Source organism: Antedon bifida, chromosome 3 (assembly GCF_963402885.1).
Source record: "Antedon bifida chromosome 3, ecAntBifi1.1, whole genome shotgun sequence".
In the NCBI taxonomy this organism is placed as follows: domain Eukaryota; kingdom Metazoa; phylum Echinodermata; class Crinoidea; order Comatulida; family Antedonidae; genus Antedon; species Antedon bifida.
In genome coordinates this window covers 23,445,803-23,473,111 of record NC_136228.1, presented here as the reverse complement: position 1 = coordinate 23,473,111, position 27,309 = coordinate 23,445,803, and the positions used below count along the sequence as shown (strand labels likewise).

The following is a 27,309-nucleotide window of genomic DNA, read 5'->3' as shown; positions in this document are numbered from 1 at the left end:
ATTCAGAATGTACATATTTCTAATTGCTCCAATGAAACATTTTACAAAAAATTGACCGGAAGTATGACATTTGACCCTCGACCCCATTTCTCAATATTGCATATATAATGAAACTAAAATGTCTGTAGAGACTTTGTTTTGCCCTCATATGACTTGGATACAGGTTTTAATAGCCAACATAGGACTGTTTAGTAGACCAAAAATATATCCTGTAGAGACTTTGTTTTGCCCTCAAATGACTCCGATACAGGTTTCTAATAGCCAACATAGGACTGTTTAGTAGAATTGTAGTAGGATTTAATTGTTGTATTTCCGGTCATTTTTTCGTAAAATGTTTCATTAGAGTAAATATAAATATGTACATTCTGAAAAAGTTATTCAAAAAATCAACTCTCTACCTTAGCGGTTTTCGATATATAGGAACCTGTAATTTCACCCTCTAATTTGCATATTTCATGTAACTTGTATTAATAATTTGCATACTTTGGAGGTGAGTGATACAGGTGTGATTTTTTAGGTCTACTAAACAGTCCTATGTTGGCTATTAAAACCTGTATCCAAGTCATATGAGGGCAAAACAAAGTCTCTACAGACATTTTAGTTTTCATTACTATATGCAATATTGAGAAATGTGGTCGAGGGTCAAATGTCATACTTCCGGGCATTTTTTTGTAAAATGTCTCATTACAGCAAATATAAATATATACATTTTAAATATTTTAGTGAAAAAATCAACACTCTAGCATTAGCGGTTTTCGAGATATGGCAACGCTGTAATTTCACTCCCTAATTTGCATATTTAATATTACTTGTACTACTAATTTGCATACTTTCGAGGTGTGTGACGAAGTTGTGATTTTGGGAATTATAATACAGTTCTATGGAGGGTATTGAAAAACAATATCCAAGTCATTGAGTCCAAAATAAAGTCTCTACAGACATTTTAATCACATATTTATGTAAATATTGAGAAATGGGGTCAAGGGTCAAAATTTGGTACTTCCGGACATTTTTATGTAAAATGTCTCATTAGAGCAAATATAAATATATATATTCTGAACCAGACTGTGCAAAAATGAACTCTCTACGATTAGTAGTTTTTAAGATATGGTAACCCTGTAATTTCACCCTAATTTGCATATTTAAGCTAATTTGCATACCTTCCGGATGAGTGTCAGAGGTGTGATGCTCAAAAAATAATCACCTTATCATATGTAACCATTTAAAAAAAAAAATTTGTTTCACTCAAAATGCTAGATTGACTAGCCTACTTCGCTGGCGAGAATTGTTTTTCGTGAAAGATGTTTTCTGTTTCATCCATGGAAAGATAAGGAAGGTCAATGTGTTGGTTTATAAAAAGAACCTGCAATGTTGTTTTTTTAATGTTTCATTGTGTTGTTATTATTATTTCATTTTTAGATATCCTGTAGACGTAATCCTCGAAGATGGTGAAATTTTAAAAATTCCGGAGGGTTTGGATTTTGATTTCAAAATTGAACTACATGCCAATGTCAACTATTAAACTGATGGAGATAGGTTGGTTAGGTATGGGATCTTCAAATTATTTTATCTTCATTCAACGAATGCGCATTATGTGCTTACGCGAGGTGTAAACTGAATCTCTGGCTTAGTTATTAAAGCAAACATTTTTCGGAACCTTAACGGAAATAAACTAATTGTTTTTATGGGCTATTATCGTTAACTTTCTAACCGTTAAAAATGTTTTTTATTGTGTATTGCTATTGTAATAATTATTTTTGGCCGAATGAATGAATTTACACAGGGTACGTTCCTTTATTAGCAGGTAGGTAGTGTCGCCAACTTAGCCGGATAAACTAATCATGCGAGTACTGTATTTAGTCTTTTGGCTTGTGATAAAGCGCTACTAATAGTATACACAACACAATCATGTTTACGCTATGGATTTTTATTAAAACATTCTAGTCTTAATTATAATTAAATTATATCAATCAAAAACGCAATAACCAAAATAAGTAACACACGTTTTACACATTTTAATTTAAAAGGGCCACCTAAAACAGAACAAGCCGGCAATGACTACAAGCGTTAGAAGATGTTATATTTGGGGTGTACCCTGAGGTTCCGCTGGCGAGAGTAGGTTTCTCCTATAGACGTGCTACCCAGGGGAGAGCTCTTGAAAGGCCCGTTAAACCAATTTGTACAGTAATGGACCTTAAGGCATTTGTCCGAAAAGGGACAATTTACCTACTCCCTGGACGAGATTTGGCGCAACAGGTAAATAGAAACAATTATTCAATATAACTTATATAACGATGATTTCTTGCACATCCATAATCGATATTGTAAATTATACTTTGATGGGGGGAAATTTGTTTTCTCAATCAATGTCACAGCCGATGGTGTATCGATGCCTCATACCTGGATAGTTTGACCATCATTGACAGATCAAAGGGAGGGGAAGGGGGCGGGAAGTTGAATGCGCAGCCTTTGAATCGCGAAAAAATAATCCTACAATACAACTGCATGCTCCTCAGTTTGAAATTGACATGTTGCGCCCCACTATACTTCAAAACTGAATCTTCCCTTGGATCATGTGTCTCACTGAGTCTACGTTTTCTTATGCGCGTTTTAAATTTCTCTCTTGTAACTATTAAACAATTATACAAAACAAATCAAAATCATTTATTTAATTTATTTAACATTTGTTGTAAAATCATATGAGGTGAGTTGATTATTATTTGAGAGAATTATATATTTATATTGCGATTATTGTATAGGCTAATTTTGTTTGCAAAACATTAAAATCATGAATTTAACATTTGTTGTAAAATATGTATTTATATTGCGATTATTGTATAAGGCTAATTTTGTTTGCAAAACATTAAAATCATGAATTTTACATTTGTTGTAAAATCATGATATTGTTTATGCATTGTGATCCACTTAATCATTTTAATATTTTTGTTTAGGAAGAGACAGAGGTTGCAGGGCCGTCTAGAAGCCAACGTCCCAGAGTTGAGGTGAGTAGAAGTTTGCGCGCACAATTATATACTGTATTTATATTTCTCTTTTGTGATTATTCTATCATTGCATGAAAAACATTAAAATCGTTTATTTGTAATTTGGTAAGGAAATTGTTTATATTGAACATAGTTCATTAGTTATGTTTAAACATCGCACGTTGTCGAGGTACTAAAACTATGGCAATAAGATGATAAGCATTAACAACTGTCATTTGTTTTATCTTAGTATAATAGTGATGCCTCATTATTATATGACCCATCTGGAAGCCGAGCATTTTTGTGTAGAAGATAATATAAACCACACCGAAATAAGAGATGAGAAAGAAAGGGAAAAAGATAAAATACGGTCTTCGTCCTGGCACTTTCCCAACATTGAAATCGCCAGTAATAGAAGAGAATAGGGCTGATAGCACGAAGCCAAAAAAAAAAGAAGATGCGGACCTGTTATCGGAGAATATTGGTATTTTACTAAGATACCAATACTACATTGCTCCAGCATAGAACCAGCAGATACTACTAGGTGTCAGCGAAAATATATCATTGATCAAAGAGAATGGCTCTGTTTGACAGGTGTCGGCAGTGTGGAGGGAAAGCAGGACACTATTTATAAATTTCTAGGCTGTTGTATAACACAGTTCTTTAAGAGCTCTAAGATTTTTAAACGTTGCAGTTTTTACTGATCGAACATATTTTTACCACCAGAAATGGTAAGTACAGTACAACTATTATATTTTTTAAATGGTCTATTGCGTTCATTCACAGCAATAAACGCTCCTTTGAGCTTGATGATGTGTTGTTACTGTGTTACTAATAGTAACATACCAACCCAAGTTATGTTTTTTAATAGGTATTTGCTGCCAGATGTGTCCTGTGTTTTAGCAGCGCAGAGAGAACACAATTTCAAGAGCAACACTAGACATGAACTCGTCACTTTGACGAGTTAGTTATTATTATTGATTATGATTTCTAACAGAGGTGCAATAGCTCTGATACGAGCAAATTATTGTTTGCTGTCCTCTATCATGTAAAAATGTTTTACAAATTTTGATACATAATTTGATGTACCAAAATGTGTTTAATCAGAATAGACAGAATATCTGTGGTTATTCACGGTTATGAACATGATGACGTCTTCAGAATTTTAAAAATGGTAAATCATCTGAAAGATAATTGACTGACCTAGGCCTAATGATATCTTCATGAGAGCAAGCATCCACGCTCTGTTAATACAAAAATCGCGGATTACTAATTATTGATGGCGCCCTCTTTTATCTTTTATTGTTATTAATACTGGTTTTGGAAATCTTGTAAACTATGTAATGTACCGAGATATTAATCAGTTTAGTGAAATGGTATTGAAATACAATTATATATGTATGTATAAATATATATGTGATAAGGCGTTTATTACAGGAAATAAATGAACGTTTATTGTACTTTTGTGTATGACCTAGGACTGGATTGTTTATCTATCAGACCTGTTTGTTATACTTTTATGAAAAATGTAAAATGTCATTTTTCAACATATGGCAATACAATTACATGTGTAGCATATATAGTGCATGCGTAGCTTACGCCCGCCTATAATTTTTAAAAAGTTGATGATTTAGAGTACGTTTCAGTCAATTTTAAGTGTTTAAAAAATTGCAATAAGTGCACTCTTTTTGCCCGAATTCTGTTTGTAAAGATTTCATAGTAAAACATTATGATTCATTGCGGTATGTAATAATGTTTCTGCACCGAAGTGGTTACTGCATATATATAGTATTTGATGATAATGGTAAGAAGAGTAATAATGATATTAAATGGTTATTATGATAATAATAATACAGTAATTTTAATAATGACAATAATATGTAATATTGATTTTTGTTGACGAGGATAATGTTTGTTAGTGCAGTTTGGATTCTTGTCGTTTGTTTATAATAAAGGGCGAGGTTATTGTTTGTGATTGAGAGTAAAATTGATATGTTGGGAAGTGATAATGGCTGAAGTTGTTAGGTGAGTGGCCGTCGGTAGTTGATGGATAATCAAAGTTAAACTTTTTGAAGCTTTTTGGGATATTGTAATCATGAATTTGTTGTAGTATTTAATAATTTTGCAGTTATTTTCAATATGATAATGAAGTACCCTTTGCAAAAAAGCCACATACGTTTCGTATATGTTTCGTATAAGAAGTCCACTTCGTATACGAAACGTATACGTCAATTCGGAAGTTCCTGCCCGCATAATAAACATATACGATCCGTATACGATACGACGCGTGTATACAAACTGCATCATATTACCAAGCGAAAAGGGACTGTCCCTCTTTTTACAAGACGATAGCATACGTTTACGATTGCAGGAGCATCTTGACTTCAATAATTAGTGTACAATTTGTTTGTCTTTTTTCAGTCGGTATATGTACATTAAATTCCCTATGATGATTTAGTTCATAGTTTTCGCTAATGAAAAAAATTGGTGCTGTATTTTACGAGACGTTATTTTCTATCAAGCATAAAAACCCACCCAGGCTGTTCCGCCTTGTTTATCCCCTCTGCTATTTCTTTACCTTTGGTACATTCCATTAATAAGTGAATCATACAAAATGTGCTGTTATTAATTTGAAAGTGCTTTAATTAATATTAATGTACTTGGAAATAAATAAATAAATATTAAATTGGGCCCGCAGTATATTAAATTTAAAACAAGCAAGTTAAATCCATAAATTACGATGGCTTCCTATTATATATATGGAATTATCCAAATAAATTCGCCCAAAACGTGCCTGTGTTGTGTGTGCTGCATGCATGCATCACATGGATGGATCAGATTTCATTCATTTTCAATCATCATTGTTGTTGTCCAACAAGATTTGTTATTGTTGTTAGTTATAGTAGCCAAAGTAGATAGTAAATTCGATGACTTCTAGCTAGCTAGGCTATAGGCATATTGTAATTGTATAGATCGAACATGCAGTAACTAGCTACTGCAGCAGCTCTAGTAAACTAAGAGTAACTAGGCATGGGAAAAATACGCCAAGGAAAAGAGTCTGTGGTACACTCATTGTGAAAATAAGCTAGCTAGCTTTCACCTATATATTAGATTTGGTTATATTGTATTATTTTAATAACCTACTCTAGCTAGTAGTAAATCAACAACGGTGAAATGGAAATACGATGCATTATGGATATCATCGTTGCAGAGTTAGGGGGGTGCCAACAAAACATTCAACAGCCAAAAATACAAAAAAAGAAGCTCCGACATTTTAAAGCATTTTACTATTTTAGGCATCAGAACTAATTGCTGTAAATTTCCTAGAGTTGTCACTAGTGATGAATACAATTTAACATAACCTACATATAACTTAAAAAATCCAAATGATAAATTGTATGCGAACGTAGTAAAAACAAGTTAAATGTTAAATACTTATTTTACATCTCCCTGGTAAAAAGGTACCCCACGCCCCCATTTTTATGCCTCCATCATTGACAGGCCAAGCGGTATTTAATTATTTTTTTATTTATTTAATTCGTAAATTTTAAAAAAATCGTTAATATAAATATGTGAACCTTTGTAACTTTTTGTTGTATATGTGCGGGCGCGAGATACTATTTAATAAGATAGGCTTTATTCATATCATATGTGTTGGAGTGGTAAACAACTATGAGCCTAGTTGCGAGGATACCGCCTCGTAACTACGTATTGACGTATAGACATTTTACTATAATATTGAAAAAAGGATGTAATAAATTGTGTACAATATTAGTAGCTAATAGTTTTTTTGTGCCCCCTCTGTACACACTCCTGGAATATGTCATCCTGTCTTTTGTTCTCTCCCACTGGGAAATAAATAAAACTCTTTGACAAGTTTATCAAACAAATGCGATGGAAATTAGATAAGATGGAGAGAAATGTACTTTGGGTCTAGAAATGGATACCTTTACATAACAGGGCTCGAAATTCACGCTAGCAAACTAGCAATTTGCTAGTAGATTAGTCATGATTGCTAGTTGAAAATTTCAAAACTAGCAAATGTTTGCTAGTTGTTATTTTACATAGGAAAGGTAGGCTTGATCTACCAATTGCTATTAATTAAATTTTGCTTAGAATTACATTCAATTACTTTGTTAATGACGATATAATTTTGATTAGTTTACCGTCAGCACTAGCTAGGCCGCCACACGATATCATTTTACAACGGTACAACCTACGGCAGTAACACACGCAGCACATTGGACACAGTGTGTGCAGTGGAGTGTAAACACCCGGCCTTTGACCTAAACATTTCCATTGGGTTTTCCCTCCAACCAATCAACAGCCAATATAACGAGGAGCACTACAGTACTGCGGTGTGGTAACCATGTGCTTTCTTCCCTCGATCACACGTGAGTGATTCCGTTCATAGTGATTGAAATAGTTTGAAAAAGAGTGACATGATTTTGACGTCAAAACAATTGTATATAAATGTTGAATATTATTATTGAATGAAAAATGTAGTTGTTGCAATAAGACGAGTTTAAAGGAGTAATCAAAGCAGATTTTCGTACGCTCTGACGTTTGGAACAACCCATTTTATAAGTGTGTGTATAGAGGTTGAATTTTTTGGGTCTAGTCTATACACAATCACGACTTAATTAATTAAAACAAACATTAATACGATCGATAATAAATCATTTTTTATGTTAATGTTAGTGAAGTATGTACATTTTAAGTCACACAAGGCCTTGTATGCAGGAGTAGTATTCGTATGTCGTAAATCACGACAACTTTTGCTCGCAGTCATGATGACAGCCGAAAATGCAGGCAGCGCTAAAAATAACTTTGGAAAACACCTACACTATTTTCAAAACACGATCGCACGAGGTGTAGTCTGATCAATCAACCAAGGCGATTATTGTCTTGATTCAACGTATTCAAAATTCAGATACAGCTATTTTGGTAGTAATTCAGTGGTTTCCATCCATAAAAAGTGTATCTTTGCATGTTCCAATTTCATTTGATTTATTAAACTAACTATAAATACTATTGATATATTGTGTATTTATTTTATTTACGGTATCAATTGAGGAGGGATAGACAAGAATGTCTTGAAGCTAGGTATTTGGCTGTACGGGCGACAGTAGGCCTATAGTGGTCTGTTCGACCACCATCGACCAATTTGATTGATGGTGGCCACTGCCAGTGGACAATGGAAAATACTGTTATATATACATGCAATATCTTTATCACTGGTTCCTCAATTAGTTAGCCATTGCATTTTAAAACATTGCTTATTAAACAACATCATGAGTCCTCCGCGAAAAAGAAAAAAAACAACCGGGTCCTTGTTTGATTTTGGGATAAGATCGACAATCTAAGCCGCATCAATCCAACTCAGACAAGTACAGAACATTATTAAACGAGAATGTTGCAAAACTAGGACTTTCGATTAGGAAAGATGTTCCAGGTGATGGAAATTGTTTTTTCGCGGCTGTTGAAGATCAGCTTCGCCTACGAAGTTGCGGCATGATTTGATCGTTTTTCTGGAGAAACTAGTAAGTAAAACTATCATTTTGATGTCGAAGATACGCAATATTTATTCCTGTATATAATTGTCAATTAAATAGTTAGGCACCTTCAAAAAACATTAATTAAAATGAAGTGCAAAACTCATTGCCGTTTAAATCGGAATTACGGTTGTTTAATGCATTTTGGCTATCTGTTGCGGTAGACACATTAGTACAATATGCGGATGGCAAAATTTGGAAAAATATAACACTACAGTAATGAATTTATTATAGTTAATATTTACGGTTATTTTGTCGCTTTAGGAAAGTTCTGATTCACTTATGCCCCTTATCACCCCGGATTACATATCTGATATGAGAAAAAACGGTACATGGGCAGATGCGGTCGCCGTGCGGGGTACAGCCCGTCTACTTGACAGAGACATCCACATAGTTACAAGTCAAGAGATGAGTACACGACAAGGGTATCTCTTAAATAAAATAAAATCATCATACGAGTCATTAAATTTACCACCACTGCTACTCGGACATATTGGAGAAACTCATTATGTCAGCTTAGAACTAGGTAGGTGGAAAATAAATATCTTAAATTGTGTATGATTTGCGTATTATTGCTCAATTAATACTCTGCACTCATAATTTAAATTAATAAATTAAGGTTGCAATTGAACTAGTCCTATTAGGTGTGAACTTTCAGTGGCCTCCGGAGAGGCACCTTAATCCAGGGACCTAAAAATTGGTTCGTCTCGACTCGGCCGCCGACACTTCATAACTGTGACGCGTTTTTCTAAAAATAGCTGTACTCAGTCAGTACACAGTAAACAACGACTCAACAGTCGGCAAAATCAATCGTTAGGATTTATTTTAAGTTTACCGATGTGTTAAAACAACCCCAATAAAAGGAATAAACATTTTGTTGTTTTTTATTTTACCGCCGTGTTAATAAAACCCCGATAAAGGAATAAACATTTCATTCTAGATTGTTTTATGGAACAACTAGGCTTTGTTTAAAATGATAATTGTTTATGTTCACAAATATTTTTGTATTAATTGACGATGGGGAGGAACATCCGTTTTGCTTGCTCTATCGTGTTTTAATAATGCGACTTTGGGCAAGTCATTTCATTTTAGCTATGGCTTCGAAACGATCCAGGCAGTCTATATCTCTTGAAACAAAAATCAATGTCATTACAGCATATCAAAATAATGAATCAAATGCAGCTATTGGAAAACGACTTGGTCTGTCTAAATCGACAGTTGCCACAATCTGTTTCAACCAACGAAAACCCTGCAAAGGCGTTCAAAGCGGCTTATGTTAAAACACCGATCTTTGAGAAGGTTGACGCGGCCCTTTACACTTGGATGCAACAGCAACGTTCGAGAAGGGTATCGTTATCAGGCCCCTTGTTACGCGAGAAGGCGATAGTTTTTTCTGAAAATTTGTATTCTGGACAAAAGTTTTTGGCTAACGATGGATGGCTTGACAAATTTAAAGCTCGGCTTGGCATTAGATGGACTACTCTTCAAGGGGAATCGCTATCGGCACACACAGATGCCATTGAGCCATTTAAAATAAAACTCCAAAAAATTATTGAGGACAATCAGCTTTCAAGAGCGCAGATATTCAATGCCGACGAAACTGGTTTGTGGTGGCGATTAATGCCAAATCGATCGTTAGTTTTACGAAATGAAAAAAACGCGAAAAACTTCAAACAGTCAAAAGACAGGGTAACACTCATGGGATGTGCCAACGCTGCCGGAACATTTAAATTGCCGTTGACATTTATCCACAAGTCAAAAAAACCTCGTTGCTACAAGAATGATGACATGTCCAGCCTTCCAGTAAGGTATTACAACCAACACAAAGCTTGGATGGATGCATCAATATTTAAGCAGTGGTTCCATAAAGAGTTTGTTCCGACTGTTCGTAGATGGTGTCAGGAAAACTACGTCCCATACAAGATTCTGCTCTTACTGGACAATGCACCATCACATCCATCGAAAGAGGATCTGGTTTCAGAAGATGGAAATGTCTGGGTGGAATATTTTCCACCAAATACAACCAGTGTTATCCAACCAATGGATCAGGGAATTTTAGAACCACTAAAACGGCGATACAAGAAACATCTCCTACGACACATCCTTGCAAATGATGACGATATACCCGACAGCATTAAACGTCTAACCATAAAAGATTGTGTTGGATGGATATCCCAGTCATGGGAAGATGCCACTCAAACAAACCTAAAAAGAAGCTGGCGACAGTTACTTGGAGATGAAGAATCTTCGAACGATGCTGCCGAGGATGACACGGCAGAATTTGCACCAAAACACCAAGGATGTGTCTAGGCAAAAAACAGTATTTTTCGGTAAGAATAGAGGGTGAAAAGTGCCAAATTCAAAAACGCTTGTTACTTGTTAACCTAAACGAATTGTACATAGAGTTCAAAAAAGCTACTGATGATAAGATTGGATTTTCGAAATTTTGTGAGTTGCGTCCGAAATGGTGGGTCTCTGTGAACAGTAAGGGAATGCATTCAGTTTGTGTCTGCCAACAACATCAGAATGTGAAGCTTCTTATTGCAGCTCTTCCTAATAAACAAGAATACAAAGACCTGCTCGCAAGAATGGTATGCTACATAAGTAATCGGGACTGCATGATGCGGTCTTGTACCAACTGTCCTGGTAAAGCAGCCCTCATGAGCTATTTGTCGCAAGTGTGCTCAGACTACGAAGTTGACATGGAAGATTCTGTTAATTAAAAGCAATGGATGCACACAGACAGAACACAACTTGCATCTTTACAACTGTCAATTCAAGAACTCCTTCAGACACTATGCGATGCTTTAGATAAACTTCGTCAACACCATTTTGTAACAAAAGCCCAGGCTGCCTACTTGCGAAACCTTAAAGAGCAGTTAGCAGGAGATAAAGCCATCGTACTGTTATTAATACAAACAAAATTTGGTTTTAAATCAGAATATCATAGAAATTGAAGGGGGTTCGTTTTCATGGCCTATCTAAAATTGTCAACCCCCCTGTGAAAGAATGTCCCCACTCTGTTTAAAGAAGTTTTGAATCGATATTCATCATTATTTTTTCATAATCGATCAGTTTTCAACACTATGTCAAATATCAATACAAACAAAATGTACCTTTTAGTCTTTAAACCGTTATGTATTCATTTTAATGTTGTTATCAACTATTCAGGGTACAATGCCCAAATCTGTTTGAGATATAAAATCAAATTTCATTTTTATTTGTTAAATATTAGGTTGCATGTGACACATGCAACAAATGGTACCACCAAGATTGTCTAGATGTGCCAAAAAGGAACTTTTCATCAGAAAAAAACTTCATTTGCAACAGCTGCAAAAATGAACAACAACAGTAGCAAGAACAACATAAAAGAAAGCAGCAACACCCACAACCAGTAACTCCACCATATGACTTGGTGATACGGCACAAAGAAAAACTACATTTTTACAATCCAAAAACTCAAACACAACAACTGGCAAATTTACAAAATGTTTATTATCACCACAAAATTAAATAAATGTGTGCAAATTTGCCACCCACAATTCCAGGCCAAAGACCTAGTCCTGTCAGAAGGAACAAAATTAAAGTCTGCCCACAGACATCTCCTAAAACGCAGGGGATGGGTGCTATAACTATTTTTTGAAATAATTTCTGCACCCCTTGCATGTTTTTAAATGTATTTTTATTTGTATATGTATTTTTAAAGGGACAGCTGGCCTTTGGGTCATAGAGATTTGACACGTGTGTGTTGCATGAATTTCACGTAAAATTCCGAGTGTGTCCCATTTTTAGTATATAAGATCTTTGCTCTCCCTAGGTACTCTTTGTTCACTGGCCTTCAACCCACATCCTTGATCAGTTACTGTTTCCTCATCATCAAGGAATGTTCCCCTAGGCTTAGTATGTTAGTTTTATAAAATTGTATGAACATTTTTTAAAATCACACCAGTTGATAGATAGTAATTATAATTGCTAAGAATACCCAGGTAAGCCATACCTCCATGGATAAGCTCAGCCTAGTATAGACCTGGATACTGTGTAGTTCTGTTTTGGTATCATCAAGGAGTTTTGTTACCAAACAAAAAATGGAAAGTTTCCAACCTATGTATTCTTACTTTTCAGGATAGAAAATAAAATATGTTTCATTTTATATCTCAGATTCTGATTGAGGAAGAATTGCCTGGTACATCATCGGTATGTTTTATTTTTTATTATACCTGTATTAAAATGTGATAACGCATTGAATGCCAAAGACCCCATTTACACTTTACGGGCTAAGAAGAAAGCCGGCGTCAGGCCGAAGTGTAAATGGGGTAATATAATAATTTATCTTTTTTTAATTATTATTATTATTATAGAAAAACGAATGCCCCAATTCACCAGCTATGGAGTTAGAAGGGCTGAAATGAACGCTGTCTGTTCTGCAAGGCTATGGTGTTACAATCAAGCGTCTTGTCTCGGATCACCATAGTAGTGTTAAAAAAATCACTTTGATGCATATGGCACATTGCCAAGGGTAAGTAATATGTCTTACCACAAATAAAAGGAACCAATGTATTATGTCAAATGAAGTAAAAATGTACCGACTTTTTTCATCTTACTGTATTTTTTTATATTCAGGAATAAAGAAAAAATGCATAAAAGCCAGCAATAACAAAGAATGCAACAAAAATGGCATTATTATTAGGATGGTATATTGGATCGGAAATACAACGCAAGAAACGGAGGACTTGGAGGCAGCAAAAATTCTAAACCATATACATATATAAAGACTCCGCCTAAGTCGAATTTGCTTAAGTCGAAAAATCGCGAAAGTCAAATTTTTATGAAAGTCCCAATTCTTTCCTATACAGTACTGTGTAATTTTTATTTGTAAGTTGAATTTTTCTAAGTCGAAATTCGTCTAAGTCAACGTCATTTTGCAGTCCGAATACACACATTCTTTAGTGATTTATATTGTATAAGTCGAAGTCACAAATGCAGCAACAACGCGCTAAAAAAGCTTATGAAACGAGTTAACCTAGGCCTAGCATTTTTTTTACAAATCTGTAAGTCGAATTTTTATACCAGTCTCATTAGATTCGACTTAGGCAGAGCATAATCACGAAACCACACTATATCCCAAATGCCTTCATGGAGAGGTTTCCAACATCCTGAATTCACCTTATTTGTAAAGATCTGAGTATTCACCGACTATCCAGACCTATTCAAATGAATCGTTTCATCAAATTATTAATCATTTTGCGCCAAAAATGCACCATTCCGGTTTAAGGGCATGCTTGCAAGGTATAATTTGATAGGATGGCATATTGTATAATAGAACCAATTAAGTAAGTTCTTTATAATCTATGATTTACACTAATTAGCAATCATTTCACAGTATAGAATAAATACCTATATAGTTAACAATAACAATGTCCCATTCATACAATATTGTAGTGCATGTGAAATGTGTTGTAATTCTATATTGTGCATTTACTTTAGAACCTACCTTGCATTGCAATGAGAATGTTGGCAGGCCACAAAGGGTCAACAGAAAAGGGGACACAGAACACTATTTGTGGTATTCATGGGCAAAAAAGGACTGGATGGCCAAAAAACATCTTGTTGATCCCACATTTGGTAAGGACCAGTTACTATTAATTGTTACCAAGTTATGCCATAATTGAAAATGTTTGTAAGCAAAATGTTGAACTAATTTATAAAATAGTTAAATATCCTATTACATTGAACAGTAATATTGTTGTCTTTGCAGTTTATGCCATCAACACCATTGAAATGGCGATGTATATGGCCAAAACAAATACAAAAGGATCGTATTACATGGCAGAAATGATGTGTGATCCTAGTACAATTACAGAAAAACTGCCAAAACCAGACAAGACAGACTTTGTTGCAAAGTTGATCTCTAGATTCAAGCATTAAATTTACACTACTTCATAGACTTATAACTTGTGTCATAAATTTAGAATAGTTTTATTACTACCTTGAACATGTCCATGAATATATTATGCCTAGCCTGGTTCTTTTTAGTCAGCAGTAACACCAATAATTATATGATGAATTTCACCTATAAAGAAGCTGCAGTCTATCTTGTTCAAACAAAATTCAACATTACATATGAAGAAGCCAACAAGCTATGCAAGGCAACAGAAATTGACTGCTCTGGTAGACCAGTACAAAGATAAACAAGAAATATTTCTTACTAAAAACGCAGCTTGACTTTTTGACTAACATTTTTAATCATTGTTCTTTCTTCAGATAATGATTTATTATTTTTGTTTCACAACCAGTTGTAACCAGTATGTTTTAATTTTTCTGTATATACAGTATATTAAATGTATGTTTTAACTATTCTTTAAAGAAATACTGAATTAGTTAATTTTCGACATACTATGTATTAATTATATATCAAAGAATTAAATAAGGTCATAAAAAATATTAATATATTTACACATTCTGAATTATAAGTCAAATAATGTTATCGCCAATGGAGTTCCGCCACTTTTAAATATTACCCAGAAGCCGCGTAGCTGGAGGGGCGGAAGTACCTTCATCCGGGTATTTTTAATTATGTATACATGTGTTTCGTATGCGTTTAGCTGTAATATCGAAAACAACGACGATTGGTTTATCCTAATTAAATTGATTTTTTCGAGTGGTATTGATTCTATCTATTTCATTTGTGTTTGTAATTATCTTGGAAGTTATTGGTGATTGATCGGAACAAAAAAAATAGTACAAAATGGTGTTTTGTATGGCGTTTGGATGCAGCAATGCATCGGATAAGAAAGGCAGGAAGTCCAAAGGAATACGCAATGTTAGTTTCCATCGGTTGCCGTTAAACAATAAGGATCTGCTAAAGAAATGGGTTGCAGCCATGAAGTTGGAAAAACCGCACATTAATATTTATTCCAGAGTATGTAGTGACCATTTTGAAAAAGAAATGTTGAGGATGACTCCGTAAAAGTCAGTATTGTTGGTGCGAAGTCTAGGCCTACCAGGCGGTTGAAGCCAAATGCTGTACCTAAACAGTTTGTTTTCTGTAAAGCGGTTAGCCAAACAAGCCAACAAAGACAGGAACGACAAAAACTACTAACACGAAAGCGATGGCCCAAAACCAAAAACAAAGTGCGTAACATACCAAATTCTGCTTTTTAATGGTCGGCCACACATTGAGTGAGGCCTAGGATAGCTAGACTAGGATAGTAGGTTACCGAGGCTAACAGCCAATCACAATAAGGCTAGGCAAAAAATTGTAGGCCTAGGCCTACACATTTATCTCAATTTAAATTTTATATAAAAATCTTTAGTTTATTTATATAGATTAGTAGTTATTTTATTTTAAAGACCATCAACTTGGAAAGTGAGGATGCTGCAACATCAGAATTATTGAGTGGGTCTACAGGAGTTGACACAGCATTTGATGAGCAGATGGAAATTCCTGTTGAGGTGTGCAACACAGGTTTGTGGTACTTAAATTGAATAATCTTTATTCTGTATCTTTATTGGCTTATGTGATAACAGCTTGTGGAAACTCTAGTTGAACTATTAATTATGCCAACCCCATCTTTTACTGTAGACGGACACTCTGGCAGATCCACTGATAATCCAGCATGACCATTCTTATGCGAAAATAATAAGGACAGACACCACAAAATCTATGACTACAACCTCCAAATGCAAATTAGTGCAAACCAAGAAGTCATCAAGTTCACCAAAGAAACAACCTGGTGTTGAAAAAGAGCCAGAATTGAAATGTTCAGATGTAGACCATTCTGACAGTGATACAGGTAATGTTGTTGTGCTTTGATCTTGATCACAATAGAAGACAAGCTGGAATAGATGGACCTTTGTTTACATGTCTTGATCAATTTTAAGCATTAATTCTTGGAACTGACGATTTTCATTTTTCTTGTATCGGAAAACTTTTACACAATACTTTTTTTTCATTACAGTAATTAGTTTTTACAATTTTTACAGATTGTGAACCTACAGTTGACAGTGATTATGAGCCATCAAGTAGTTTAGATGAGTCAGAAGAAGAAGATGACCATCATATGTCCCGGGCTCTATTAGAAGAAGATATAATTGTAGATGGTGACAACGGACAGGCATCGCCAGATATCGTCCGACATGAATAAACTGTATCCAGAGGTTAAACATGAGTTCGATATATTTCATGTTGCCAAAAATGGCAACAAAAAATTAAGAGCAAAGGCCAAAAAAAAGGACTGTGAGGCGCTTCTGTCATGGATTCCATCAATTAATCTTCATTTATGGTGGTGCTGTGCTTCGTGCAATGGCAACTATACAGTAAGATATATTTACAAGTTTTTTTTTAGTGTGTGACTGGTTTAATTTTGTGTTAGTATAATGATGATTTTGTAGTTTTTTTATGTTTGTTCAATGTCTAATTTCAATATCTTGGAAAGTTTGTATGTATTGTTCATGGATTTTAAAATATTGTTTTATTAGGAACTGAAGGACAAGTGGTTGTCTCTCCTGCATCATGTTTGTAACATACTTTAAATTTAGTATAAATATTAATCTAATTTCTATTTTAGAATTGGATATACGGAGGACACAGTAATATCCGTAGGTGATGAGGATGAAGGATATGTAGCCTTACATATAACTGAATTGTAGTATATTTAATAAGAAACTTGTGTATTAGTTTAGTTATACATACCGAGTGCATTTGAGAAGGTCAAATGATTGTACAGCTACTAAGGAAAAGATTGTTATAAAGAGAAACCCTCAAGATGTATAGGTAAATCAATATAATCCTTCATTATTAAGGGCATGGAATGCTAATATGGATATTCAGTATATTACATTGTATTACAGTCAACTCTCCCAAAACCGATCGTCTAGAAAACCGGTTTTCACGCTAAACCGGCCGTTTGTGAAAGTTCCAAAAAATTGCCTATTCTTACTGTACAAAAATCCATTCCGAAAACAGACACTCAATTCCGAATATCGACCAAATTATTCAGTCAAGAACAATAGAATTTCCTTCTAAACCCAACGCCCAGTTAAAATCAACGATGTACTGAACTTAAGTTTACCGAAAATAACAACACCGATGACTCAATTTAACACCTATTAATCAGAAAACAAAGCCATTCAGTTCATTAGCGTTACCACATGTCCGACTCTAATCTGACCTTCCACCCTGATGTGAGCGTTGTTTTAATAAAAGAAATAAAAACGGTCTTGCTTTTATTTGTTGGTTGTTTTAATAAACGGCACCATTTTTATCTTGTGTCTTGATTTATTTTTTTCAATTAAATTCTTTTTATAAAAATCATGTCTCATTGCAAACTTTCATCATTATCATTATGGCAACCAAACGAAAACGAACCAAAATTGATGTAGTGACTAAACTTAGATTAATTAATGATGTAGAAAGCGGAATGAAACGAATTGATGTAGCAAAGAAATATGGTGTGGGAAAGACAACTGTAGGCGACATATTTAAAGCAAAAGACAAATGGAAATCGAAAATGGAGGAGAACACAGGCACAAAATTCCGAGTTGTGAAAACCAGATTCAATGATTTAAATCGGTTAATATTGGTGTGGTTTAGGACGGCCAGAGATAAGAACATTCCTATTAGCGGGCCACTAATAAAAGCAAAGGCTACTCAATTTGCAGAGCAATTGAACATAACTAACTTTGGAGCATCTGATGGATAAAACGAAATGAGATCAAGCAAGTGACGGTTTGTGGTGAACGTGGAGATGTAGACAGAATGTTGTGATTGAATGGAAAAGTAAAATCGCTGATTTATGTGTTGGATATTCTCCCGAAGACATCTTCAATTGTGATGAAACAGGCCTCTATTTCAGAGCACTGCCAGATCGAACACTCGCCGAAAAACAGGACGATGTTACCGGAGTATAGAATTCAAAAGAGCGGATTACAGTAATGTTTACATGCAGAAAGACTGGTGAAAAGGTAAGCAAAAGATTTATTTTAGGTCGGGACCACTTATTAATTTTCAGCATCATGAATTAACTTAACGATTGTCTTAATTTTGTAATTTGTCTTAGATCATGACCATCACAATCTTTGTCAATTTTCACCATCATAATTATGTTTGCAATTAAATTTACCAATCCATTCATTTCAAGCATCATGTTATTTTTAAACATTTTCTTTCGTCATAATGTAATCATTTTTATCGTCATCAGTTTTCTGGATGTTAATTGTCTTTCGCCACAATGTTTTTATTTTCATCATCATGGTTACCTCATAGTCATGATCGTTGTTGCAGTCATCATCATGGTGCAAACGTGAAAGACTTTATCGTCACCATAATTATTTTTGTGTTTTTTCATTTCAGTTAAACCTATGATAAGTAACCGAGCTGAAAACCCATGATGTTTTAAGAACATCAATAAAGACCAACTGCCCGTCGTATGGAAGGTGAACCGCAAAGCATGGATGACTGGAGCCTTTTTTGATGACTACCTTAACGACCTCAATCGCCAGACACATACTGCCATGTCGACGGAGATAAATCACACGTGAAACTTGCATTTCTGCCAGCGAACAACACGTCAGTGCTACAGCCGCTAGACCAAGGCATTATTAAAGCTTTCAAGAGTCGCTACAGAGCCAAACTGATGAGGAGTGTACTCGCCAAAATTGATGTAGCTGAATCGGCTTCAGATGTTACCAAACAAATCAACGTCCTCGATGCTGTTAATTGGACTGCAGCCGCATGGCAAGAAACTACGGCGACTATCACCAAGTGCTTCAACCGTTGTGGCTTCGACATCTTGGTTGATTCAACTTTGGATAATGCAGATAATTGCTCTCCTCCCGGACCCAGCCTAGGCAAGTCCACATTTTGCACCATGTACTGTACTAGGAGAGCAAATTGCTCTCCTCAGTATTTTAGGAGAGCAATGAATTGCTCTCCTGGATTTTTTATACGTGAAGGACTGTACTGGAAGCAGAAGTCGGTTGGGCAGATCGACAGCGATGCTGATACATATGTGGCCATCGACGATGCCCTCCCAGTGGGAGATCGATCTCCTAGAAAGTTATGGTGGGGGCATCCCGGAAGTGATGTCAAACGAGATTGAGGAGGTCGAACACATTGAAAGTAATGATGGTAGACATCTGTCTTAAACAGATATGCTTTGTATGTTAGGTAAAATTAAGAATTGTATTCGGGCGAAAGGGGGAAATCAAATTATGGAAAGGCAGGTAGAGGATCTTACACAAAGTATGGAAAAGGAAATTGTATATAATATACAAGGTCTGAGCAATTTGAGACCATTATTAAATTTTTATGACCAGCCGTTTTTAAGATACAGTACGAGTCAAGGTCAAGGGTCAATAGTACAGAAAAATAGCATTTCCAGTTGTATTTAGTAAACATGTTCTTTTACAAAGAATATAAATATATATATTCTGAGTATTTTGATACCAATATCTTGTCAATAGACTAAAGTGTTATGGAGATATGGCCATTTGGTCGCCATTTTGGACTTGGGACTGTTACCATGGTTACGGGATCGTGAAAATGTGTTACCTAGCATTTTTGGTATCCTAGCACCATAATAAAGTAAAATCAAGTGAAATCTCACTTTGGGCATTAAAATCCTACGGAACCCCTATTTTCATACATGAGGAACCTGACTATTTATTAAGTTTTAAAAGTAAAAATGTCATTTTTAATGTAAATTATAATAAAAGTTGTAAAGTTTCTTAATTTGAATTCAGGTCTAAAATTATTTTTAAGTCATGTAATCAATTCATTTTATGTTCGTTTCTTTTGTGTTTAATAAATTTCTGAAATAAGTTTAAATTGTCTTATCATTGTTCGCCGCCGAAAGAACTGAGCAATTAGATTTTCATTTATCGTTTTCTATTGGTTGATAAATGATTAGGGAGGCGTGGCCTATGCATGTGACGTGTGTGTGGTGGATGTGACCCAAAAAACCAATAAACCATGCGCTATCCTAAAACACTGAAACAGTCTTGTTGTGGTGGGTATCGGCGAGGGAGAATAACATTGAATCAAACATTGAACTACGTACTAACTACAGTTATTATTAATTAAATATGATACATTAAAATTGCTAAAATGTAATGTATTGATAATAAGAGCCTTGTTGAGTCAACATAAACCATATACTGAATACTTTCTAGCTAGGCCTAGTTAGAGGGGAGCCTAATTCTCAACCTAATGTGAGGTGTATAAGGTATGTAAACAAACACTCTCTATACACCGTACCATCGTGGTCGGTCCGGAGGGTGGTCGGTATTGGTAGAGTTGACTGTTCTTATGTTGTGCAATATTTGTAAAAATCTGAAAAGGAAATGGGCTTACTTTTATCTCATGCAGCATCAGAAGTGAAAGAAGGAAATGAAGATGCTAGACAAAGTTTAAGAAAACTTGGTAATGTCGACATGAATAATTGAGAAGTTTCTGCCCAAGTGTTTATCATTTTTGTGGTTTATAAGATTAAAAGAATGTTCAAGGAAAGTGGAATATATTCCAGTAGGACCTATTCCTGTTAGAATGAGTTTACCATTAAATGTAATTAAAACAAAGCAGATGATTGCGACCTAATAGTTCTGAATTTAATAAAATATAGAATATTAAGTACATCAGAAGTGAAAGGAAACAAAAAAAAAGCATGAATTTAAAATAAAAAAGCAATTGGGATTCATACAAAAAAAAAATAGCAGTCTATAGTCCGATACCCTCGGTTTCATATGGATAGAGCACCTGACAAATATTATCTAAGTATATTGCAATTGTTTTTACCGTTTCGAAAAGATGAACAGTTAAAACCACCAAATTTACATCACCACCATCCATACTTTTACACTACATCAAATCAAAAACATTTTACATATGTTTTTTTTGTTTTTTCTTTTAGGAGCTGTTCGAAGAAACCCAATTACAAAGGATGCAACACGGGAGGAAATAAAAGACAATATAAAGTCTTTTTTGTACAACGCAAGGGATAAGGATGGGGGGAGAAAGGCAAGAACTAACATATTGCCTACTACACCAAGCACCAATGAATCAGACATAGATAGTGACTGAAAAACTAGGTGTTTATGTATTTTGTTTTGCTCTATTAAAATGTATACCTGCTGATGTCTGCACTATGAATTTATAATGTTTACAAAACTGTATTTATGAACAGCATTTTTTAACTGTTTTATAATATAGTTGGTTCCATTTCTTTGTTCTTTTGAAACTAACAATATTCATTTGTTTAATGGAACATGACATAACCAAAATACTAAAACTTTTGTATTTTGTTTTCTCACCCAACATTTCGTTTCCTTCACTAAGAACGAAACTTTTCTGAAAATATATTTTGGAAGATGAACAGGTTTACCTACCCACTTTTAACTGGACTAATATATTTAGTTTCGGATTGTGCGTCGTGTTTCGACTGTATGATCAATATTTATACTGTATATGCTATTTTATATTTGTAATATATTGGTTTTTTTTAGTAATATCCAAGTCCAAATAAAGGAGCATCTAGAGTGTTGAAACTTAAATACTGCAACTTTAAATTACTTTATTGTGATCTCGATTAACTACCATTTTGTAACTGCCGCCCATATAAGCAAGCATATATGGGTACCATATGGGATTTACATATGGACCCCATGTGGAACAATCCATGTGCAGCCCCAATGGGTAAACCCATATGCTGCCCATATGAGCAAGCATATATGGGTACCATATGGGATTTACAAATGGGCCCCAGGTGGGACAATCCATATGCAGCCCTAATGGGCAAACTCACATGTTGCCCATATGAGCAAGCATATATGGGTACCATGTGGGATTTACATGGAATGATATGGGATGATATGGGCTAACGTATATGTAGCCCATGTGGGGCTTGGGTGCAGAATCTGCTGGGGCCCTACTGGGCAAGCCCATATGAGATTTGTATATGGGTCCCATGTGGGATAACCCGTATGGGGCCCTAATGGCAACAAATATGGGTACCATATGGGATTTACATGGGATGATAAGGGCTAACCCATATGACGCCCATGTGGGGCTTAGGTGCAGAATCTGCTGAGGCCCTACTGGGCAAGCCCATATGCCGCCCATATGAGATTTGCATATGGGTCCCATGTGGGATAACCCGTATGGGGCCCTAATTGGCAAACAAATATGGGTACCATATGGGATCTACATGGGATGATATGGGCTAACCAATATGACGTCCATGTGGGGCTTGGGTGCAGAATCCGCTGGGGCCCTACTGGGCAAGCCCATATGCCAACCATATGAACAGGAATATGGGTACCATATGGGCTTGCTACCTGGGTAGCTTTTTGTAAACAATGGATCGCGACCACCGGTGAACAGTACGCTGCATGATGAACAATTCTTTCACAAATTCACACATTTAAGAATATTTGATTTCTATATTACGCTCGCTGTTCAAAGAAAAGCATATTCTAGTGAAATAACGCCCATGGAGTTGTCGTTTTTGCTATGGATATTTTTCTTTGGTAGAAGAAACAGGCCTAGGCCTACTAGTAGTAGTATCGCAGGTCGGATAAGGGGTGCATCAAGAAGACGAATGATACGTCAAGTTAATACCATGCATGGGTGTAATGTATTCCAGATTTCTTAAAGACATGATTGCCATCACCTATATTCAAGCTGTTAGGGAAGATACAGATACAGATACAGATGAGTCAAAATATGCTAAGGTGTTACATAAAATGCCATTTTAATTTGTATTTATAAAAAATATTATATACTATACACTAATATGTGTAGGGAATTAATAGATAGTTTAACATGCAACGGTATAACTTACACAGTTTCATTTCACTTCACCCACTATTTTTTTTTTAAATTTCAAATTTATTGTGATAATTGCCTATTCTCACACCATGAATTTGTAACATTTTGAGTGTCACTTCATAATCCAATTTATATTTGATAATTGTGAAGTATAATAAAAAATATTGATTGGGATATTGGAAGTACATGTATAAACAATAAATAAAATCAATATATTGACACCACAATATTTTATTTTTGTATAATAAATTAATATCTTTGCTTGTGCTGACGTGCGTTACTGTGACCGTCAACAATCAAGTTTGACTTGGCCTAGGCTGGGTTAGGCCTAGAACAACGGCAATACGAAAACCAAAATGTTAAAGAATTCAATGATATGTTTACTCTATATAATGCATCGGATTTTAAATGTTATGTAATTTAATTGTATATAAATCCTGATTTTTAAAAAATGTCACCATTGTCTGTCAAAAACTAACGCACGCAATGTTTTCCTGTCATTACCGCCGAGAATGAGCAAACAGACGATACTACATGGCAGCCTACAAATATAGCTCCCGCGATGGCTTCCCGCTGCAAAAATTCTTTACAGAAGGTAAAATTGCGTCGCTAAACGACGAAAACTAGTTTCTGTCAAAAATATAACGAACGCAAGATATAACGCACGTAAGTACTTAACATTATTAGAAATCATAAATAAATGCATTTAGAACATAAATACATAGTTTAGGCTTTATATATTTCATTCTAGTGGTATTTTAGGCCTAATAATTACCTCCGTACGGCTAGGTTAGGGCGAACCATCTCGAGCGACAGCGATAGGCACAGGCCTAGGCTAATTTGCTCAGTGTTTTGACTGACCTTTCTAAATCGTGCGTTATATTTGACAGATATTTCTTCCGTGCGTTAGGCCTTGACATATTTATTGGTTAGATTTTAGTTAATTTTAATATCATGGAATGTTCTTTTCAAGTTTCAATACATGTAATTCCTAGATTTTAGAACTATACTTTCTAACAAATAGCAATCACTGGTATTCCGTCTCAGAGGAGCGCTGGCGAACAAGTGAATGTTTGTTAAAGGCTCTCGTGCGTTATATTTGACGGACGGCGGCCGTGTATAAAAGGATTTGGCAGATCGTGTATTTCATTTCAATTACAAATAGCGTATTTTAATAGCTTTAACACCTCATAAAAAAATATTAAATGGAATTAAACAATTTATTTTCATTTTGTGTGTTGATGATTAGGATGGTAAAATAATTTTGAAGTAGAACATTTAGTCCATATAATTATAAATAAATAGATACTATAATATTAATAATACCTATAATAAAAATATAGTTAAGTAACTAACAGGCTATTTAATTAGTATTAACTCAATAATAATTAAGTATACTAAATTAAAACGAATATAAATAAAACAAATTAAAATATAATATAAATCAAATTTACTAACATAAATAAAAATATTAAATAAATAAAACATATAGATTTACTAATATAATAAATAAAAATATTAATAAAATAAATACAAAATTATTTATTTTTTGCTGTACTTGCTGTATTTTCAGAATGGTTTTAAAAATAAAAGTAAAATATGGAAGAGATGATAAAGATAAGGGCTCACCAACCCCGAAAACTTCCAGAGGTGCCATCCATTCAAAATTGTATAGAGAAAGATTTAAAAAAAAAAGATCCAGAATAGTGGACACGTTTTCAAGAAAGAGAGAATGCATCGCCAGCGTAGGGCCAGGCGGTCTGAGGCAGATAAATTAAGAGATCGAGAAAAAAGTAGGATAAGACAGCAGAGATTTGTAGAGAGAAAGAAAGCAGAGGGAGAGAAAATACAGCAGAAAGTAAAGCCATTAGCAACACGTAGCGAAAAAATGAAGAAAGCCGAGTACAATAAGATCAAGAAAAGAGAATCAAGAGCGAGAATGACTTCACAACACAAAAGACGTGTGAGAGAGAAAGATGCAAAACGGAAGAGAGAGAAACGCAATGCAAAAACAAAGAAACAAAACATCAATCAAACACCTTTACTTCACAAAACTTCTGGTTTCCCATCAATTACTGCAAAACGAATGGCAGCATCACGTTTATGGGCTAAGTTACCCAAGGAACCAGAAAGATTTGCCGAGATTGTGGAAGAATTTGTTAAAGGTAGCAGAACAACACCAAGAAAAAAAGCTGCATTGAGAAGACATGGTCTTGGCGTCAACAAAGGAAAAAGGGATTTACAATTCCAAGAGTTAATAACAGAAAACCTGAAAAATAAGTTGCAGGTGCTAAAAAAAAAGAGCGACACCTCATCCCGTAAAGACAGAAGATTACTTGCAAGTGCTCACCTGATTAGCAAGAAATATCGAATGCAGAGTAAACTTGCAAAGCAATTGGATGTACGTCCAAACTACTCAAGTATTAGAAAGAAAATGGATAAAAATGACGGAGCTGTACTTGACTTGCGAAAAAGAAGGAGCGATGCTACAAGTTTTGATATGATTGAGAAGGTACAATCTTTTTATAATAATCCTAAAATTTCAAGAGAATTACCATTAATGAAATCTGTGAAGAAACAAGTCCAGAGGAGTGTCATGGAAGTGTCTATCGATCAGGCATATAAAATGTGGAAAAGCGAAAATCCAGATGTAAATATTATTAGCCACTCTTTGTTTCAGAAATTGAGACCAAATACTGTCCTTTTGCAACACAAAACTAAATTAAACCAATGCCTTTGTGAGTACTGCACATCAATCCTCCTCAAGTTACAGGCCTTAAACAGAGCTGCTGTAGCATACAAGATGCCTACTATCAAAATTAAAAATAAATATGAGCTGATTGCACTTACTATGTGCCCAAAAGAGGACAACGAAAAGTATAATAAACCAGGATGTATATATAGAGAGTGTGAAGATTGTGGTGTGTCCCTCCTCAAGACTAAAGTTATGGAATTGGAAGAACATCATGGTGAAGAAATGATCCAGTGGATGAAATGGAGTGACCAGCAATATGAACTCTGTGGAAAAACCAAGACGAAGAAAGTGGTAATAACAGAGAGGACCACAGTCAGTAATTTTTTGCAAGAATTTGTTAAAGAAACCGAGTCATTGTCCAAACATCTGTTCGTTGCAAACTGGCAGCAAGATGGATTTACAACCATTTCGAAAACACTCCCCGAAAACTGGACTTTGATGGTGCTAGATTTTGCTGAAAACTATAGCTGTCTCCGACAAGATGAAATACAGTCTGCCCATTGGACTATTCAGCAAGTTACTGTACATCCTATCGTTTGTTACTATAACTGTGTACACTTTGACGACCCAAGAACACATATTGTCCAAGAGGCTTTAGTTTTTCTTTCAGATGACCTTGACCATGATTTCCATGCCGTACATCATTTTGAAAATCTTGCACTGGAACACCTTAAGAAAACTAGAGGCTTATCTTTGAAACAAGTCGTAGAGTTCACGGATGGGTGTGGTAGGCAGTATAAGTCGCGTGGGCCCTTTGGAGATATAAGCTATGCCAAATTCAATTACCATGGAGTTGAGTTTAATAGAAGTTATTTTGGATCTAGGCACGGTAAAGGCCCCAGTGATGGTGTGTCTGGTGTTGTTAAAAGATGACATAGCATGTGTTTCAGGTTATTGGATCTTTGGCAAGCGTTTGAAGCTAAATGGACATGGTCCTTTTACTATCAATATAGCAGATGTAGATAAGAGTTTCCAAGTTTTCAGGCGTAACTTTAAGTGTTAGATACAATTGCACCTTTTTGTCCTTTTTTCACCCATAACGGACACTAAGTTACAAAATTCTTTTAAAGACCACTTCCCTGCAATTTTGGACGTTTTTTGGAAAATAATACATATATATCACTTTAAAAACATTAAACCATGTCATTCCTTGTCTTAAATGTACGTTTTATGGTAAATTATGATAAAAAGTGA

The 27,309-nt window shown here is 34.9% G+C and overlaps 2 protein-coding genes and 2 long non-coding RNA genes across 4 annotated transcripts; all 4 read left to right on the top strand.

Moving 5' to 3' along the window:
• Positions 1-2,064: 2,064 nt before the first annotated feature.
• LOC144838059 (uncharacterized) lies at positions 2,065-3,365 on the top strand. Its single transcript, XR_013611616.1, has 3 exons — positions 2,065-2,256; positions 2,952-3,002; positions 3,232-3,365. It is a non-coding gene; the product is annotated as an uncharacterized LOC144838059 (long non-coding RNA).
• Positions 3,366-13,779: 10,414 nt separating this feature from the next.
• Positions 13,780-14,577, top strand: LOC144838058 (uncharacterized). Its single transcript, XR_013611615.1, has 3 exons — positions 13,780-13,866; positions 14,021-14,158; positions 14,292-14,577. It is a non-coding gene; the product is annotated as an uncharacterized LOC144838058 (long non-coding RNA).
• Positions 14,578-15,894: 1,317 nt separating this feature from the next.
• Positions 15,895-16,680, top strand: LOC144838310 (uncharacterized). The gene is made up of 3 exons (XM_078693646.1): positions 15,895-16,001; positions 16,119-16,329; positions 16,520-16,680. The coding sequence occupies exons 1-3, from the start codon at positions 15,963-15,965 to the stop codon at positions 16,678-16,680; spliced, it is 411 nt and encodes a 136-aa protein (XP_078549772.1). The 5' UTR covers positions 15,895-15,962.
• Positions 16,681-25,092: 8,412 nt separating this feature from the next.
• On the top strand, positions 25,093-26,988 carry LOC144838309 (uncharacterized). Its single transcript, XM_078693645.1, has one exon. It carries the CDS (start codon positions 25,093-25,095, stop codon positions 26,986-26,988), a length of 1,896 nt encoding a protein of 631 aa, XP_078549771.1.
• Positions 26,989-27,309: the final 321 nt, after the last annotated feature.